We start from the raw sequence: 20,979 nt of genomic DNA, 5'->3' as shown, positions 1-20,979 counted from the left end.
GTCTTCTCTACAAATAATCTCTGGCCACTAGCAAGCTTTTCACTGTCTGTTGTTTTTCACTATCCTGTTTTAACAAGCCTGGACCCTTTAGGCTGAGCTTAAAGAAACACTTCCAGAGAAACTCTGCAGTTGTGTACAGTACCACCACCAGGGAAGTGGGACCAGGCTGTAATAATAAGCTAAACAGGAGGTCCATGCTCCAGTGAATGCCCTCTCTCCACCCCTGCATCCATATTTACATGGGAAGCACTAATTAGATCATGGGTGAAGTGGAAACTTCTCATTTCTCTGGAAAGTCAGTTATGTCAAATTATGGTTGGCTGGGGCACACAAGTGGAAGGATGTTTTGCTAAAGCAGACACTTGAAAGAATGTTTTCCTGAAGCAGACACAGGTAAAAGGATGTTTTGCTATAGCAACCACATGAAAAGATGATGTTCAGGAGGAATATAAATGACCTCATAGACAATGGGAGCTCAAGCATTAGTCTGCTTTGCTCTTCCTTGCTATTCTTTGCTACAACAGCCATGTATTGGTTCACCTTGCACTGCATTGCTGAGCTCCGCTTGTGGTGACTCCATAGAGAGAACTTCTCCACCAAAGAACTTCTCAGGAGGTTACTGCGGATTCTTGCCACTTCCAAGGCCTCGGGCCAGTTGGCAAGCTTTGCAGTTTCTTCTGGATTGACCTGCTCTTGCTGGTTTGTGTGTGGTGTCTGCCGAGAGGACTGGACTGCAACTGCTGATTTGTATTTGGTGTTTGCTACCGGACAGAACTGCTGATATCCTGACAACAAAAATTGAATTTGCTCCCAAAGAACTATTTCTAAACAGGTCTACTTAATAAATACAAGTATTATAAAAAGTAATTATTTGCAAGTTGGGTGGTGGTGGTGGTACACATAATTCTAGTATTTGGAAGGCAAAGGCAGGCTGATCTCTGTGAGTTTGAGGCCAGTCTAGTCTACAGATTGAGTTTTGGGACAGTCAAGGCTACACAGAGAAACCCTGTCTCAGGGGTAGAATTTGCTTTCAAAAAAGAAAAAACTTAATTTTTTTGTGTGCCTAGCAAAATGCTGTCACTGGGATAAAATCAGTAAGCAGTTTTCTTCCATAGTTTCTGCTTCAAGCTCCTACCCTGACCCCCTTCCATGAAGGATTGTGGCCTGGACCGATAAGATGAAATAACCTCTTTCATCCAAACTGGTTTGGTCATAATGTTTATCGCAGCAGCAGAAAGCAGACCAGGACTCTGTGCCTACACAGCAAATGCTCTTTTGATGACCATGGAGTTCGTTTTCTTGTGTTGTACTGCGAGCTAAGAGAAGACTGGAGACGGGTATCACTTCCATGAAGCACCTGGAAGCACGAGAGCTTTATGTTTTGGACCTTAGAGTATTTTGCAAATCCATGAGTATATTTTGGGGAAGGGCCTGAATGATGATATTCACTTATGTTTCCCATATACAGTTCATACATAGTCTGAGGTAATTTACATAATACTTTCAGTGTTTTGACTGTCAGTCATCACGTGAGGTCAGGTATGGAATTTTCTACCTGTGGTAAAATGCTGGTGCTCAGAACATTTCATACTTAGCAGCGTTTTGGATTATGGATTTGGAGAACTCTTGTCTTATCTAGTTAAGCTGCTCAACTTGAAGTAACAATATTTCCCTTTTAACGAAAAGATAAGCAAATTAACTGCATATGTGTTAAAATGTGAAGAAAAATGAATTTGAACAACCAATTACGTGGTATATGTAAGACACAATTAAAAATACATTGCTAGCAGTCCTTCATATTTAAGAAAAAAATTACAATTTAATGAATTGAAAACATGTTTAATACAAAATGTTGATATCCTCAAATCATTTCTACATGAATTTAGGAAAACAAATTTTAAACAGTCTCCAAAACATGATGAATGATCATGGTATCTTTGAAAAACACACAAACAAAACAGTTCAGAAATTACAAGATGTCTCACATACCTGCTTTGCAAAATTAGATATACAACACAATTAACAGCCACTTTAAAAAAATTCTCCCCAACACACATAAATTGGGAATGAATTATGCAATTAATAACAATTTTCATGTGAGATCTCCAAAAGCCACGTACCTCAAACAACGCAGAGAGTCAAGATCTGCAGAAGCCGAGGACGCGGAGGCTGACTGACAACCAAGTCACTTGACTGGAAATGAAACTTTCAGACTTCTTGGTTTTATCTTAAATTACATTTGCTTCAAGTGCTTTACATACAGTTATAACTGTAAATCCAAGAGATGATTAAAATAATATTCTAAAACCCATTATTTGAGAAAACAGTATGATTATGTCTCCTTCAGAACATTTCTAAGAGCATAAGGCTCTAAACTGTTTGTTAGGTGACGCTATCATCGACACACAAGTTCAGTACAATTGTTACCTGAACATTTAATCAAATGTTAAGTGCTGAGTATGTGAGATCCACAGAGGATCATATAGCTTTAAAAACAATAACTTAAAAATATAAAAGCAATGAAAAATCTGGCTTTGCACATGAGCAGTGGGTAAACCAAACGATAAAAATCACATATTTGGTTCTAAATAATAAATACAAGTTTAAAGGTATTCTTTGCTAAAATGATGAGGGTATCAATTTTACCTTTTATAGAAACTGTATACACACATTTTGGGGTAACGTAGGAATGAATATTTATATAGCTATGCATCAAATAAACAAAGCTTAGCTACACAGTATTTTAAAACTTATTTGGTATTAAAATTTGTTTCACATTTTATATGAACAGATGAGCTCATTTCTCAGATCCCTATATATATGACATTGAAACAAGTGGAGAAGGAAATTAGAGCAAAGTAGTTGCATTTAGTAATGGAGAATAAGCTGCACTTTGAAAGGGTAATTTTTTAATATTTCTTTTTTTTTTCCCACACTATACAGAAGAGATGCCGTGAATGGCATTTTCTGAAGCCTTGATACTAAGTTATTTTTAAAAAAAAATACACAGTATTCATACTGCATGCTTGAGCTGCAAAGATTAGAATTACAATATGATGTGACTTGTCAACACACCTGACAAGCCCTGGGCTGGCACCAGGGAGGGCCGACCTCCCATCAACACCCAGTCATGTGGAAGTACAGATCACATAGGCTTATTATTTAGGAAAACATTCCCACATTACATATGCTATTGCATAATCCAAGCATATTTAGTCATAAAAATATCATATTTTTGAGATTTTAATTTCTATCTTATAAGTACTTTGTTCATCACCTTCGGCTGGGAGAGCCCAAGGACTCAAACAAGATCGCATGTACATTTCAACAATCTGTGATGTACTGGGAGTTGCTTTCTTCTTTGTAAGCTGACACAGATGCTGGTAAGCGGCTTTCTAGGAAACTTAGGGAGCGGGTGCGTGTGTGCACAGATTAACTAGCAGCTGCCGCCCTTCTGTTGCTGTAAGTGAAGTTTCAAAATGAGCTCTCGAATATCTTCCCGTTTGGTCTTTATTACATGGCGAGGAAACCATTTCTCCAAGTGAATTGGAAGTTCAAAGTTAACAATGGGATCCTAGTAAGAGATAAGGAAAGAATGCAATCAATGTGACATCATGATTGCAAATTTTTAAAATATCCCTTTTATAGGAAACAACAAAAATGCTATCTTTCAAAAAGTAACAGTTTACTGCATACCACAGCAAACCACACCCCGCCACTCACCCCAAGAACACAGTAAGCCTTCAGTTTCGACTAGGTGGCCATGGCTGCCATCTATTTTAGAACAATTTCATTCGATTGCTAACTTTCAAACATTAAAATTAAATAGTCTACTTTGTTACAATGCATGTTTGAGTGATGGTAATTGGTAAAAAATGATTCAGAAAAACCCAGAATTCAGACTAGGTGGAACACATGTTACTATTGCTACACTGTTATGGAGAAAGGCCGGGTAATAAAGAATTCCAGAGTTGGAAGCATGAAAAGTCCCACTAAAGGCTGTCCTTTAGGGGAGAACACAGCTTCCAGAACAACTACGTTTCCATAAGGTTAATTTAGTGGCAAAGTTGAGCTACAACTACAATGTCATTTCTCCTGTTTAACTTGTGTTTAACTGCTCTGGTTGCCATAGAAGGCTACCTTAGACTGTGCTGTGTAAAAGGCTAGCACAATGCCTTGCATCTCAAAGCAGGATAGAAGAACAAACGGGCTGCCGTGGAACATCAGGGTGGACTTACTGACTGACGGTGACCCTAGGGGCCAGTGCCTGAGTGATGGACTGATATTTTTGTTAGAATTTGTATTGCTTTCATTATGGAAATCCAGTAGTTCTTCAAGCCTATAGTGCACAAATGTACAAGATACGGGTTTAGAACTTTTAGCCACCTTCTCCTAGGAATTTTATATTGTGATCCTGTACTTAAAATGTATTCTATTGACTGAGACGACCTTAAATGGAATTAAATAACAAAGTCAGAATATGTCACTAACAAGGCCCACTGCATACTATAAACTTCAAATCAAAATCAACTAGAAAACAATACTAGAGGGTCAAAACTGTCACAATTAATGAAGTTCCAGTGTGGAAGAAAAAGGAGTCTAAGCACAATGTAACAATTACACGATGGTTTCTCTAACCATCTTTTACTATGCAGTGTCATCCCACACCCACACCATTACCCCAACATTAAAAGTCCCAAGTGCAGACAAGAATTCTGTAAATAGACTTCTGGTCAAAGGCCTGTCTTCATAAGAGACGGTGCTAGTGACAGCACTAAGCCTTGGCTCCCTGCCATTTAAAGATCTGTCTTTAATGTTGCTACACGCCAATACAGTGTCTATGGATTAGAAAATAACGGCCATGCTTCTAGTTGTGCTTCTAGTTGTGTTTCCTCAGCTATGGTGCTCTGAGAGACTTAAGTAAATGGGTCTTTTGCATAAGGAATTTTTTTTCTTTTTGTATTTTATCTGCACCACTTCACTAAGCCTCTAGGACTCCAATTATGTAAAAATGAGACCTTAGTCCTATCAAACTTGTTGCTACTATTTCCTTCAAATTATTTAATTCTATATTCTGCTGTATGTAATATGCTACCAGGTGTGTCTAACCTGCAGCCCTGAGGCCACATGAATCCCAGGATACCTATGAATATGACTGTATCTATGTCAAATGGCTGGACATCCCCACAATCCACCTAGTGATGGTTTTATCCTTTTGAGTGAGAGCTTTTCTATGTTTTCTCATCATCTTGCTTCAGCTGCCTAATCACACAGGCATACATGCATGCATTACTACATTAAAAACTCCAAGTAAGTTCTTCATAGATTGTGTATGTTTTCACCTTTAAAATGTTCCTTTGATATCTTCTGTATTTCATGTCTTCACCCATTTTGTTCATCTATGGCTTTCTTGGATTTAACAGAATAATCAAATCATTTTAACCTTTCCAGATTCCCCTATCTAGGTCACTGTGGTCTCCATGTCTTCTCTCCATCTCGCCATGTCCGTGCCTACTTACATTTCCCTGCCTGTCTGTCTGGCAGAGATCTGCAACTGCACATCAGTAACTGTGAATGAAAACTCTGTGTCAGCACACACCTGGAAAAAGCTCTCCACATACTGCAACAAATAGACTCCACAGTCACTGCTGTTATCCTGCTTAGGGACTTTGGGGCACAGGTCGACCATATTGGTTTTACTGAATTCACGGTGCGTTTTTCGTTTCACCTCCCACTCTACCTCCAAATACCTGAAATAATCAATGAGGAAAATGGCTTGAGCAGAAACCTTCATCAGTCAGCAACACTTTCTACAAAGGAAGAAAAATCTCCTTTACAGTATCTACTGCTTTAAATTCAATTTCCAAAGACAGATTTTTCACAATACAACCATAATTTATGAGCCTTCATAAATGCCACTGTGAAGAAAGTGATTTTCAAATAAAAGGTAGAGTTCTCAACAACATCATGTTCACAGTTCAGGAAACAACGTTATTTATATTATGAAGTAAGCCAACACATGGCTTTTAATTTTAATTGTGTTTCTTTCTAGCACGGATATTAAATTACAGAATTCTTCTCTAGTGCCAAACTGGTAAAGCACTTTCTAGCAAAGGTTCTGGCTGTGATTCCTCACGACCTAGATTAGACCCCCAGAACCCACATAGTGGAAAGAGACAACCAACTGTCACAAGTTGTCATCTAACCTCCACACCTAGGTCCAGACCCAAACATCTCTCTCTCTCTCCTCTCTCCTCTCTCTCTCTCTCTCTCTCTCTCTCACACACACACACACACACACACACACACACACACACACACACTAATAGAAATTTACAAGTTTCTACTTTCTTTTCAGGTTTTATTTTGGATACTCACCAATATCTGCAATACTGTTGTATAAAATTATGGTTTTATTCAATTATAAATACAAATTTTGAATTTACCTTTGACAAATCTAAATCCTTCACTATTAACACATAATAAAGGATGTTGTTAGCAATCAGATATCCAGGTTCATGTTATATGTTAAAAATATAATTATTATGCTAGGTAGTGATGGCATACACCTTTAATCCTAATACTCAGGAGGCAGAAACAAGCAGATCTCTGACCTCAAGGCTAGCCTGTTCTACAGAGAAAGTTCCAGGACAGTCTGGACAGGCTACAAAGAAAAACCCTGTCTTGAAAAATGATATGCATATGTAAAAAGGAGATTGACAGTATCATGAGTATACATATATATGTAACCAGAATCTATTATAGTCCAATGCCCTTCAAGGCTGACCTTGAATTCATAGTCCTGTCAGGCTGCAACACTGCCTCTGAGTGTTGGACTGTAGGACAATTTTGCTACCCACCCCCCATCTGCAGGACTTATTAATACTGAAGGTATTTAGTTTTGAGTAATACAGAAGGTAGTTTCAAAAATGCTGAGGTTTTACATAACAGACTGAATGTAAAAGGTGTCATTACTTACTCTCGTAAGTTCTGAACTGTGTTTTGTATAGAAGCAGCTTTCAGGGAGTCTAGTATGAGAATACATGGCCTTTAAAACACAAAGGAAGAAATCAAGATATAGAGATTCATAAAGACGAATACCAAAGTACAAACAAACAAAGAAAACATCCAGGACTGGTGAGATAGTTTAACAGGTAATTGCCTCTAAGTCTCATGGCCTGACTTCAATATTGGGTAGAAGGAAAGAACCGATTCCCAAAAGCTGTCCTAAAACCTTCATATATGTGGATGTGCCATGGAATCTGAAACCCCTCAACAAACACACATTTCTTAAAATGGATGGATGGATGGATGGATGGATGGATGGACGGACGGACGGACAGACAGACAGATAGAAAGACAGATATTGTAGCTTTGGTTCAGAGCACTTGTCCTTGCAGAAGATATGGGCTTGGTACCCAGTATCCACACTGTAGCTCACAATTATCTGTAATTCCAGTTCCAAGGGATCCAAAACCCTCTTCTGACCTCTGCAGTGATGCCTAGCACACATATGGTACTCATATGCACATGTAGGCAAAACACTCATACACACAAAATAAATCTTTAAAACTATATAATTTTCAAAGTTTGTATTATCATTGGAATATGTACTTACCGCTTACACATTTTCTTTGGTACTGACATATTCACCTCGGTACTCTGAAATAACATGAATTTTGTCTTACAATTTAAGCTAGTTTAAATACATTGATAGCCACTCATTCTTTAAAGTGTTTCGAATACTGAAATTAACTTTACAAATCAGAATTCTTTCCTCCACATTTCACTTCAAAACAAAGCAAGTTCACTCCACTTCCCAAAGCTCACTGCTGGAACACTTTCTTCCTGACCCTGGGCATGCTCCAACCTGGCCTAAGCAAGAATATAACATTTTCTTTTTATTTATTATTGTAAAGACAAATAAGATAACTTGTCTTACACACATTCTGTTACTTAGCTGTCTTAGTTAGGGTTTCCATTGCTGTGAAGAGATACCTGACCAAGGCAACTCTTATAAAGGACAACATTTAATTAGGGCTGGCTTACAGGTTCAGAGGTTCAGTCCATTATCATCAAGACAGGAAGCATGGCAGTGTGCATGCAAGCATGGCACTGGAGAAAGCTGAGAGTTCTACACCTTGTCCACAGACAGACAGAAAAAGACTGGCTTCCAGGAAGCTAGGAGAAAGGTTTCTCAAATCCCACCCCCACAGTGACACACTTCTTTCAACAAGGCCACACCTACTTCAACAAGGCCACACCTCCTAATAGTGCCACTACCTGAGCCAAGCATATTCAAACTACCACATTCCACTCCCTGGCCCCCATAGGCTAGTTCAAACACATGGTATCGAACACATGAGTCTTTTGGGGGGGCCATACTTAGCCATAGCATAATGCAAAATACATTTTGTCCATCTTCAAAAGTCCCATAGTCTGTAACAGTCTCTACAATGTTAGAAGTCCAAAGTTCAAAGTCTCTTCTGAGATTCATCTATAAACGGTAAGCTATTAAGAAATCAAAATCAAAAAGCAGATCACATACCTCCAACATCGTACAGAATATACATAACCATTCCAAAATGTCATGGTAAGGAAATATTGGACCAAAGCAAGCCAGCTGGGCATACTCCAAACTCAGCATCTCCATGTCTAATTTCAAAGCACTCTTCAGATCTCCAACTCCTTTATCTTTGTTGACTGAAACAAGCTTCCTTCTCTTGGGCTGGTTCTACTCCTCGTTAGCAGATTTCCTTGGCAGGTATCCCACAGCTCTGACATCTCTAACTTCTTGGGGTATCCAACGTTACTTCAATTTCATAGCTTCTTGTTCCAATGTCTGGGATCCACACATGAACTTCTGGGCTTCTCAAAAGGGCTTGGGTCTTTCCTCCAGCTCTGCCCTCTGTAGCACTATAGGCGCTGGTTGACTCCATAGCTGCTGCTGCTCTTAGTGATGATCCCATGATACTGGCACCTCCAATGCATTGGGGTCTTCCATTGCAACTAGACTTCACCAATAGCCTCTTATAGGCTCTCTTCACAGTGTCAAGCCTCAACTTCATGACCCCTTCAGTCCTGGGCCTTCAACTGCAACTGAGGCTGCACCTTCACCAATGGCCTTCCATGACCTCTCACAGTACCAACCTCAGCAACTCTCCATGACTCCTTCATGATGTCAAAACCAGTACCACCTGGGTGACTCCTACACATTAACAAGTCCAGTGCAGCATGAAGTACCACCTTGGCTACCTCTATCTAGAACATAGGTTCTTTGTTCTCTCAGAAAAATACTTACCAGAAGACTTTGCCTCAGTAGTGCTGATCTCTTCTTAACCACCACAAATTTCGTAGCTCGAGCTAACCAGAATCAATTGTCCCAGTAGTCTCCTCTCCTCTTGACTCAAAAGCCAGAGCTATATGGCCAAAGCTGCTAAGTTCTGCTGCTTGCTGGGGCTGGAACACGGCCCCCTTGTTCTATTACATTATTACCAGCTTTCTGTTTTCCAATTCCATCACTGTGTAAGCTTGGCTGTCCTAAAACTTGCTCTGTAGATTGACCATGAACTCAGAGATCTGCATGCTTCTGTCTCCTGAGTTCTGGGATTGAAGGTGTGAACTACCACACCTGGACCTAAGCCTTTCTCTATTTTGAACTTGCTCTGTCCCAGACTGGCCTTGAACTCAAATATCTGTTTGTCTCCTGAGATTAAAGGTATGTGCCACCATGTTGAGCCTAAGCTTTTTATGGCCACTATTCCTCAATATCTAGATCAAAAGCCAGTGTCTTCCAACCTCAAGATCTGAATCACACTTGTGCTCTCCATTTCTGGATTGTAGTTCATTTCAGATTAAAAGTCCAAATAAAAACAATAATCAAGTCCCTTGTTCAACTGCAAAAGCATAAGCTTAGCTGGGTGGGGTCTTGTTCACTCCATATTCCATTTAATATCCTTGAGCACAGGATTTACCTTCATTCCACTTCCTGGTGCTCCTTTCCTCTTTCATCCATACATTTTATATTTTTTTCTTTCTATGCTTGCTACTTTTCATTAAAATGCTCTTCATAAGAGTGAACTTTAATAACCACACAATAGAAATTATACCAGGCTCTTTTGAGACTTCCTTTGTCAAAGCAATTAATCTTGATCTCTTCATCTTTTAGTCCCAGGCAGACTCTTTGGACAATGGCAAAAAGCAGCCACATTCTTTACCAAAATACTACAAGAAGAGTCTCTAGGCCACATATTAAAATTCTTCTCCTCTGAAACATCCAGAGCCAGGACCCTACAGTTCAAATCACCCACAGCACTAATGTCTTCCATACTCCTTCTAGGATATCCCATTAAGTCCCAATTAAAACATTCCATTGCTTTCTAAATCCAAAGTCCTCAAATCCACATTCCTCCAAACAAAAACATGGTCAGGCCTATCATAGCAATACCCAAGTCCTTGGTACGAACTTCTGTCTTAAGGTTTCCATTGCTGTGAAGAGACACCATGACCAAGGCAATTCTTAAAAGGGACAATGTTTAACTGGGGCTAGCTTACAGGTTCAGAGGTTCTGTTCATTATCATCACGGTGGGAAGCATGGCAGTGTGCATGCAAGCCTGGTGCCAGAGAAAGAGCTGAGAGATCTGCATCTTGTTCCAAAGGCAGACAGAAAAAAGACTGCTTTCCAGGCAGGTTGGAAGAAGCTCTCTCAAATACCAGCTCCCACAGTGACACACTTCCTCCAAGAAGGCCACACCTCCTAACAGTGCCACTCCCTGGGCCAAGCATATTCAAACCACCACATCAACTAAGGCTGTACAGTCATATTTCTTCCCTTCGGAGCACACACACACAAAGAGTTTTAATTTGCCTTTGATCTAAACCAAAGGCTGAGAAGGAATCAGGGTATATTTATCTATGATAAGAGTAAACATATTAGCAATTGTGGGCTTCGCTGACAATGATTTTGCTTATAAGTTCCTGAATGATCATCTTAGTGCCTTTATTTTTCTAAAGGAAAAAATGAATTTCCAAGGGAGGAAGTAAACACAAACTACTAAAGAACTTCATTTTCTTTCCCAAAAATTGTAGAGATAATCAAAAAAGGACCACAATTTAATTATGAGCCACTAATAATCATTTCAATACAGTTAGGTAGGACCCCATTTTATAATGAGCTTTTAATGTTTATAAGTGTTTTCCTTTCTTCACATCTGGGTAGAACATACTTACTTGGGAATCCTCTGCACTCGTGGACACAGTTGAAGTGGTATGTGGATCATTATCTAGTAATAAATAAGTCACTATGAGTCTTTATTCTGTGTTAACACAGATAATATAGATAATCTAAACTTTAAGATGCAGTCAAAGTACTAATTAAAGAAACACTATTTTTTTATAGTCAGTATTATGGGAAAACTTAGTCAAGTGAATAAAACTGGTAAGAGCAGGTTGTTATCACACAATACAGAAACCTCAGAGCGAAAACCTGAAATACAAAATGGCTGGGTCCATTTCCTCTGAAAAGACTACTTCAAATACAGCCCACTAATAACACTGTGTGCTGTGATGTGGAGGGTCATTGACTAGTCATGTTATTCTACCTTTCAAAACTCAAAAGGACAAGAAAAGATGGAAAATAAACAGGTGTCAGGTGCCCCACAGTGTATCTCCTTCCCCTCTACAGGTTATGGATAATATTAGTAAAAACAAAACAAAACAAAAAAAAACTGCTACCAATTTTGCTTGTTATTTAGGTTACAGCTACAAAACAACACCTGATTCTTAAAAATTTTTTTTCAAAGAAATTAGGCTCATTCACTTATTTAAAATTAGATGTCACAAGAAAATTATAGAAGAAATATGGGTGTCTATGCTGACTCTGAATTATTAGTACATGAGAAATATAATAAACGAGTGATTTAAGCTATGTCTCAAGAGTCATTCCGTGAATTCAGAGTCACGTTAGAAAGCTATTTTCTTAAAATGCTGTAATAGAACTTAGCATCAACACTATGATTTTAGAGTTACATTATGTATAATCCTGGATATTCTAAATATTTCAAACATTTTTACTCTTCTAATATGTTTAATAATAAATGGGTAGACTGTTAGCTTCATATTGTTTCACTTAATCTGCTTATTACCAGGATTATTATTTAAAATGGTGCATTAACACTGAATGCCACCTGTCATTTTGTGGTCATGCTGAGACTGCTGACCCTGGAACTGTTGGGACACAGTTTGTGGACAATCTTCATACACAGCCTCTTCTAGCCATGGGAAACAAATGACTGCAAGATACCAGTGAGACCTGTTGAAAAGAACTGTAATCTTAATAACATGCCAATCAGAACAACGTAGAAGAATCTTCTAGAACTACATCTGTGACAGAAGATATGATAACCTTTTTACTTATTGTGAAAACATCTACTACAGTAACTCATATAAGATCCACATGAACAGCCACAATTACCAAGGCCGTAAATAAAACTTCAAACTTTATCTACCTTCATATATTCAGTATTTTCTTTTCAAAATCTCTTTTAGTAAAAAAGACCCATAACATCACTTATTGCATTAGAATTTAATTCTAATACAATTAACTCAATTGCCTTAGTTATTATAACATTTGAGACATTTGTTATTTTTTTCTACTAAAAACTTAAGTGACTTCTGCATTGTGTAGCCTTTTTATTGATTATACCTCAAATAACTTTTCTTAACCCTTAACTGGCTTTCAAATACTCAAAAATACTTACGATTCATTAACAGGTACAAAGATGTAGTCTTTATTAAAAATGTTTATATGACGAGTCCATGTTCTCACTCTTCGGTGTCTCCTCTGAGCCACTCTAAGAAAATGAAAGACATAGATTTAATTTTTAAATTGTAATTTAAGCCATAGAACTGAAAGGTAAAAGTTTTTTATTTAAGTTATGCAATTAAAAGCTACCTTTTACACTTTAAATGCTAGGTTTATTAAGCCACCATCTTAAAATACGTACTTTATCATATCAGAACTATATTTCATTGTTCTTATGTCTATTCCCATAAACAGTAATGGAGGAAACAGAGTAGAGGCAGTACACTGCGGCAGGCTTTGTAGACTCCGAAGTGTGCTCAGCAGTGAGCACAAACACCTTCAAACCTAACTCTGTCTGCTTTGCTCCACTTAGAGATAACGCAGAGGATCACCAGACCTTTACAAAAGTATCCAGCTGCTCTGCGGTACATGTTAAAGTCTAGTGGAGGAGGTGAAATGAGGGTTCTGTCTTTAATTTTAAACATAAGCTTCATCTATCTCCCTTCAATCACACATAAGGAAAGGACAGGACAAAGTTAAGAGCACGGCTGAGCCTCATCCACTCTCTTCCAGTTCTTCCGCGGGTTTCTTATTACTTCCCTGAGAACAAGTAACAAAAAGGACCTAGAGAAGCACCTGAAAAAATGTTCAACATCCTTAATCATCAGGGAAATGCAAATCAAAACAACCCTGAGATTCCACCTCACACCAGTCAGAATGGCTAAGATCAAAAATTCAGGTGACAGCAGATGCTGGCGTGGATGTGGAGAAAGAGGAACACTCCTCCATTGTTGGTGGGAGTGCAGGCTTGTACAACCACTCTGGAAATCAGTCTGGCGGTTCCTCAGAAAATTGGACATAGTACTACCGGAGGATCCAGCGATACCTCTCCTGGGCATATATCCAGAAGATGCCCCAACTGGTAAGAAGGACACATGCTCCACTATGTTCATAGCAGCCTTATTTATAATAGCCAGAAGCTGGAAAGAACCTAGATGCCCCTCAACAGAGGAATGGATACAGAAAATGTGGTACATCTACACAATGGAGTACTACTCAGCTATTAAAAAGAATGAATTTATGAAATTCCTAGCCAAATGGATGGACCTGGAGGGCATCATCCTGAGTGAGGTAACACATTCACAAAGAAACTCACACAATATGTACTCACTGATAAGTGGATATTAGCCCCAAACCTAGGATACCCAAGATATAAGATATAATTTGCTAAACACATGAAACTCAAGAAGAATGAAGACTGAAGTGTGGGCACTATGCCCCTCCTTAGATTTGGGAACAAAACACCCATGGAAGGAGTTACAGAGACAAAGTTTGGAGCTGAGATGAAAGGATGGACCATGTAGAGACTGCCATATCCAGGGATCCACCCCATAATCAGCATCCAAACGCTGACACCATTGCATACACTAGCAAGATTTTATTGAAAGGACCCAGATGTAGCTGTCTCTTGTGAGACTATGCTGGGGCCTAGCAAACACAGAAGTGGATGCTCACAGTCAGCTAATGGATGGATCATAGGGCTCCCAATGGAGGAGCTAGAGAAAGTAGCCAAGGAGCTAAAGGGATCTGCAACCCTATAGGTGGAACAACATTATGAACTAACCAGTACCCCGGAGCTCTTGACTCTAGCTGCATATGTATCAAAAGATGGCCTAGTCGGCCATCACTGGAAAGAGAGGCCCATTGGACTTGCAAATTTTATATGCCCCAGTACAGGGGAACACCAGGGCCAAAAAGGGGGAGTGGGTGGGCAGGGGAGTGGGGGTGGGTGGATATGGGGGACTTTTGGTATAGCATTGGAAATGTAAATGAGCTAAATACCTAATAAAAAATGGAAAAAAAAAAAAGGACCTGAACTGTCCAAAATGAATTTAAGGAAGGTGAAAGAAAGCACACAAGAAATGATTAAAGGTGTGCGCCACCACTGCCCAGTTTTTTACTCAGTTCCTAATTGTAAAATATCCCTAATTAAATATCTAACAGTTCTCCCTATTTAGTAAGAGGCATTATTATTATCTTCTGTTTTTACTTCCTATTATTTTCAGTTACTGAGCAAGGCACTGGATAGAGTGTGGAAACTAGAAAGACTCTGACCTCACAGAAAGCTAGGATTACCAACAAATAGGAAACAACACGATTACAGATCTCTCACTGTGAAATACAAGTGCTAAAAAAGATTTCAACAGCCCGCAAGATCTAGTCATTGAGTTAATACTAATTGCTGTACATGGAGCAAGGGTCCGTAAAGAAGTCTATGCTATCATACCTACCTGAGTTCCTATTATCTAATAAATAATAACTATTTCTTCATTTTTTTCTAGTCCTATCTACTGCTCAAGTGTTAATAATTTTAAAAACTAAATAGAGAAATTTAGCAAAATTATGCAAATAAGAATGGTATTTCAATAGTTATCATAACTTAATGTAATAGCATGTCAGCAAGACATATTAATCAGAGGGAAAAAACAGCTCTACACTTTTATAACAGGAAGTACGCGTTTTAAAAGGCCAGTGAGGTACTGAAGAAGAGCCTAGTGGGAACTGCTCTAGCCCTGGGGAGCAGAGAAAGGAGAGCAGCAGCGCCTCCAAGTGGAAGGTAAAGGTCTGGTAGCCACGTCCAGCTCCACAGGGGAAACACAACCTCTGATAAAATCACAGTCCAAAGCAAGAAGGGTAGGGGAGACAGTCTGACTTTTCACTCCTTGTGGCCTATGAAAACCAACCTCCCTCTTACACAGTGAACAGCAAAAGGTAAGAAATGGTTCTCAAAGCAGAGGAACCTGTGACCTGCAGAATGCTTCCTCTTGGTAGTATTACAACGATGCTACTTCACCAGGAGCATGAATAGTCTTCTTTATTTAGTTAGAGTTAGAGAGCTGGCTCAGCTGGTTAGGCCAGCTGCTGTCAGTCTGGTGAGTTGGCTCAGTCTCCAGGACCCACATGGTAGGAGAGTGGACTCCCTCAGCTACACCCTGGCCTTCACATGCATGCTGTGCCCCCCCGCCCCCCCCCCCCACACACACACACGGTCCTCTTACAACCTCAGTTACATTACACTGACTTACGATAGATCTGGATTATCTTCTGTTAAATTATTTTCCTTTCTTGTCAAGCATTTATAGAAAAAGCTACTAAAAATGTGACTTCGTTCAACAAGTTCATCTGATGCCTTCTCCAATAGAAGATACCTGTAAAATAGCAAACCCACAAAGAAAACTGTGTTTAGAATTTATATGGTTTTCTTCAATTACCTTTTATTAACTGGGAATTACTCTTACATCCAGTTAAATTCAAAGACATTTAGCATTTTTTCTACGATTTGGGCTTTCACCTTCTTCTTTAGTTATCATTTGCCTTTCAAAATAATCACTTAAAGTAGAAATTGCCCACTTATTTAATAAATATTTATCAAATTGCTAACATGTTATTAAGCACCACATTTACACTGAAGTCAAAAAAAATATGGGCTAGGATGGCAGTAAAAGAAACATAAATCACAATCTAAACAAGTGAAATTTCAAGAGAATGTAGACCAAGTATCACATGATAAATATAAGACTGCGGCGAGTATAATCTAGAAAACACACATACTAAGTGGGTATTTCCAGCTTAAATTGTTAATCTACTTCCATATTAAAGTACTTCTTCCATGTCACTTTATTACCTGCTTAGTGATTATAGCCTTCATAATCAAAAAGCTGCTGTTGCTGATAGCCTACTCTGCTTTAATAGTTTAATAACTTTAGATAGCTAAGTAGCTGAAGTATACAGATCAGAGTGCTGAAAAGGAAAGCGTACAGAGACAGAGAACTCAGGACAGCTTGCAGCTCCTCACATCTTCCATATTACTCTGATCTGTGTGTCTGCGTGTGTGGGAGGATGAGGGAAGTATCACGTTAGAGAAAAATCACCCATTATGATAACAGGGAATGGCAGACAGAATTCACCCAGACCAATAGAACAGTATCTATTCCTACCAGTGAAACTGGGCAACCTTGTAATTCATGAGACAGCAGAGACAGTACCTGATAGAGTCCTTCCTTGGTAATAGCAATCAGTTTGTTACTCTCACTTTAACAAACAATAAACATACCCATATCTTTAAAAACAAAACTCTTGAAACTACCACACAACTTTCAGATAATGTAATCATGTCTCAGAAAGCTGAAACGCTTCAAGAAACTAAACAATATTCAATCTTCCTTAAAAAATGTCAAACATGCAAAGCTACAAAGCATGATTCATAAAAAAGAAAAAAACAGCACCTAATGCCAATCCATAATTTACACAGGCAGATAGATAGATAGATAGATAGATAGACAGACAGACAAATAGATGTCATTAGAATTGTATTCCCATGTGAAAGATAAAATAAACTAAACTGAATTTCTAGAGACTTTAAGGTGTATGTCTATAAATTTGTGATAATGTGAGATCCTGAGCCTTTGGGACTAGAATAAAATAAAATTATGAATAAAAATGGCAATCTAAATGATAGTAATTTTATTTGAGAAGGCGCTCTTAAGGTCTAAACCACCAACCAAGGAGTACACATGGAGGGACCCATGACTCCAGCCGCATATGTAGCAGAAGATAGCTTTGTTGGGTATCAATGGGAGGAGAAACTCTTGGTCCCATGAAGGCTCAATGAATGCCCCAGTGAAGGGGGGAATTCAAGGGCGGGAAGGCAAGAGTGGATGGGTAGGCGTACAACCTCATAGAAGCAAGAGGAGGGAGAGTGGGATAGAGGGTTTCTGGGGAAGGGGGATCTGGAAAGGGGATAACATTTGAAATGTAAATAAATAAAATGTCCAATAAAAAAAAGAAAAAAAATTAGATCTTTCAATCAGGAGTTAGAATTTTTTAGTCTAGAGATATAGTATAAAGTAAAAAATAAAAACAAATTTTCTTTGCATGAAAAGCTGGTTGGTTGGCTGGTTGGTTGGTTGGCTGGCTGGTTGGTTGGTTGGTTGTTTGGTTGGCTGGTTGTTTGGTTGGCTGGTTGGCTGGTTGTTTGGCTGGCTGGTTGGTTGGTTGGTTGGTTGGTTGGTTGGTTGGTTGGTTAGCTGGTTGGCTGGTTGGTTGGCTGGTTGGTTGGTTGATTTTTGTATAAGCTGAAACCCATGAGAGCTCCTTTACTCTTGCCCTGTCTTACCCCTCAGAGTATATAAACTGCCTTTCAGTCTGAATAAAGCTGGTCATTGCAGGAGACTGTGGTCTGCCTCTTCTATCAGCTCCTCTGTCTCAGGTCCCCAGGCTCTTGAGCACTGACAACAGTTACTAAATGGTTGTTTCTTTTCCATTCCCAAAGTGTACTGAATTTTGTAAATATGTCCTTCACCATGATACACAATATTCAAGAAGTACATCAAAAATCCAACACATAACTAAGTGAGAACAGCAGTGCTAACTCCCCACCATGTGTAGTGCCTGTAGCTGGTGAGTCCATACAACTGAACTGTCAGCTTCGGCAGGATTCCGGCAGGCAAACACTGTCTGAATCTGAAATTTTGCCAGCTTACTTCTGACTAAAATTGAAAATAATTCAGATAAAGACACTTATTTTCAAGAGGAGATGCAGCTAAAAGGCTGAGTGCTTTCCTAGTATGCACAAAGCCCTAGGTTCAATCCCAAGCACAACTGAAAAAAAAACTTAATCAGTTTCACAATGAAGCTTATAAACAAATGAGAGAGATCATTAGTATACTTACTTAAGGTAAAAGTCAATGATTACATCGTTAAGAAATTCTCCTTCTTCTAAACACTCTAGATCTTCATTAGTTACTCCCAAGCCTCCCTTAGTAGGTGGTGGAGGATAAACAATCAACCTTTAAAAAATAAAAATAAAGTTAAAATATAAATTATTACATTATATATAAACATTTATTTATATGGAATATGCAAAGTTTTATATAAGTTATATTAATATATTATTAATTAGATTTCTCATATAAAATAGCTAGTAGGTGGTAATATTCTATAGCTAAACTCTATACAGTAAAGTATCTGCTAAGACATAACAGATTATACTTTCCTATGTTTTAATAAATCTCTACAATTCAAAATTTCCTACATTATACAAATCTTTTGTGTAATTTTTAACTTTCAGTAAGTGCTATCATAAAGCAAAGATTTCCTGATGCTCCAATTTACACTTCTAAATTTGAATCTCAAATGAATTCTTTAGCATTCAGAAAGGCCAGCACTCAAGTCTTTCTGGAGGCCAGGAGCTGGACAATAAACAAGTAACAAGGCAGCTTTCCCCTAAATACATGCTTTCAGTGTATGTGACAGAACATACGTGACAGAAAACCATCAGATCCACAACCAAAGAGTGGTGGTGACAAATGACAGCTCATAAGCACTTTCCTGGCACATCCTCTTAGAGGTTAGAGACACAACCATGAGTGGACTACAGGCTACAATCTCACAATCAGCAGGGCATCGTTTGAGGGGCAAGTGCAGTAATTTAATAAAGCTATAACTGTACCAGAAAAATGTCACAAAGCCCAGTGTCATCCACAATTGATGTCATCTCGGCACCAAAGCACTTAGACAAGAAAACTGAACCTTTAAATGTAATTTGACAGTTTCTATGTAACTAGTTATTGCTTTTTCCTGGGCTTTCCACTGCTTAAAAAGGGAGAAAAAAATTACTCAAAGCAATAAAAGTAATCTCCAATATTCTGCCTTACCAACCGAAAACATATGAAAGATGATCTACCAAGAAGCACCTTTAAAAAGAGAACTTAAACACCGAAGTACCTAAACTGAAAAATACTTTAATAAGCAAATTTATTTCCTTATTATATTTTCACACATAAGATGTACAATTTCTAAAAACATACATTGCTACTCCAGGATTTTCAATAAGCTCTTGAATGTTTCCAAATTGTGGTGAGTCATTTTTTTTCATGCAGACACAAAATTAAATGAAATGACACCTATTATTTTCATGATAATTTGCATGTCACTCATCGACAATACTACTTCCACTACTCGCCAGGAACATAATAGTAAAACTCAAAACTTCCCACCAGGGAAGCTACTTGAAAGCAGCAGCAGCACTAGTAAAGCTACTAATATGGACACAGCTCATACTTCTGAACGGGTCCCGTGTTCCTGACTTCCTGCCATTCCTCCTCTGGACTTGAAGTAATAGAGAGCGAGTAGCAACCACTACTTTGTTTATGTAGGAAGGTGTAAGTAGGCTTGATGGTGTCTGAATTTGAGGGCTGGGGAAAAAAAAGACTCTTGTAAGTACATGAAAACAAATATCAATTTTGAAAAACACATGAGGTAAAATCTACATTTGTAACTGAAAAACTGCAACTAAAATAAATGTATATCAAAAAGTAACAACTACACTTTTAAATTTCCTATGCATATATAATCAAACAAAAATACTTTTGATCAAAAGATTTCACATATGATATAATGGCTAAAGTTTAACCTATAGTCCTACTTCCAGACATGAGTTCCAAAATTAAAGAAATCAACTTTGTGTCTCAAAATAATTAAAACAGGTAATAATAATCCTATGACAAACTAAATTTTATGTTAAAAGAGACTGAGTTCATATCATAAATTGGCATCCCATTATGAAATGGTGATATATGAAGTTGTATGCATATAGTAATATCTTCTGATTCATCTAACACTATGTATAGGCCTTACTGTCACAGAGCCTCAGAGTATATGTCTGTACATATGTACTACATGTGTACCACAGCCACTCAGGAAGAAACACTTTTCCTTCTAGACATGAATGACAACTATAGAAGCTATAGGTATATTATCAATCTACAAATAGGCAAAATTTATTTTATTTGATCTACCATTAACATTGTACATATATAGGCATTTATGATGCGTATGTATGGGCATGCATGTGCCACACATGTGCATGGATGTTGATTCTCTCCTTCCAGCTTTCTGTGGGTTCCAGAAACTTGCACAACAAGCATGTTACCCAGTAAGCCCTCTAAAAGTCTCCTAGATATAACACTTTTTTTTTTTTTTTGGTTTTTTTCGAGACAGGGTTTCTCTGTATAGCCCTGGCTGTCCTGGAACTCACTCTGTAGACCAGGCTGGCCTCGAACTCAGAAATCCACCTGCCTCTACCTCCCAAGTGCTAGGATTAAAGGCGTGCACC

The 20,979-nt window shown here is 38.4% G+C and overlaps 1 protein-coding gene across 10 annotated transcripts in view; it reads right to left on the bottom strand.

Annotated features, from left to right (window-relative positions):
• Positions 1 to 1,777: 1,777 nt before the first annotated feature.
• The window catches only part of Senp7 (SUMO1/sentrin specific peptidase 7), a 132,506-nt gene continuing 113,304 nt past the window's right edge, over positions 1,778 to 20,979 (bottom strand). For 5 of the 10 annotated variants that reach the window (XM_006522452.4, XM_006522455.4, XM_017317111.2 and 2 more), the window contains 10 exons: positions 19,926 to 20,059; positions 18,536 to 18,652; positions 15,890 to 16,012; positions 12,760 to 12,852; positions 12,187 to 12,311; positions 11,231 to 11,283; positions 7,619 to 7,662; positions 6,980 to 7,048; positions 5,600 to 5,750; positions 1,824 to 3,574 (listed from right to left, as the gene is read on the bottom strand). In XM_006522452.4, the coding sequence (XP_006522515.1) occupies positions 3,437 to 3,574; positions 5,600 to 5,750; positions 6,980 to 7,048; positions 7,619 to 7,662; positions 11,231 to 11,283; positions 12,187 to 12,311; positions 12,760 to 12,852; positions 15,890 to 16,012; positions 18,536 to 18,652; positions 19,926 to 20,059 (1,047 nt within the window). In that variant the 3' untranslated portion in view covers positions 1,824 to 3,436. Of the gene's footprint in view, positions 3,575 to 5,599; positions 5,751 to 6,979; positions 7,049 to 7,618; positions 7,663 to 11,230; positions 11,284 to 12,186; positions 12,312 to 12,759; positions 12,853 to 15,889; positions 16,013 to 18,535; positions 18,653 to 19,925; positions 20,060 to 20,979 lie in introns of all 10 variants that reach the window. The other 5 variants (NM_001360073.1, NM_025483.4, XM_030249230.1 and 2 more) reach the window with 4 other exon arrangements.

This window comes from Mus musculus, chromosome 16, assembly GCF_000001635.26.
Source record: "Mus musculus strain C57BL/6J chromosome 16, GRCm38.p6 C57BL/6J".
Lineage (NCBI taxonomy): Eukaryota > Metazoa > Chordata > Mammalia > Rodentia > Muridae > Mus > Mus musculus.
Note: the sequence above shows the minus strand (reverse complement) of the source record. Positions and strands in the feature narration are given on the sequence as shown.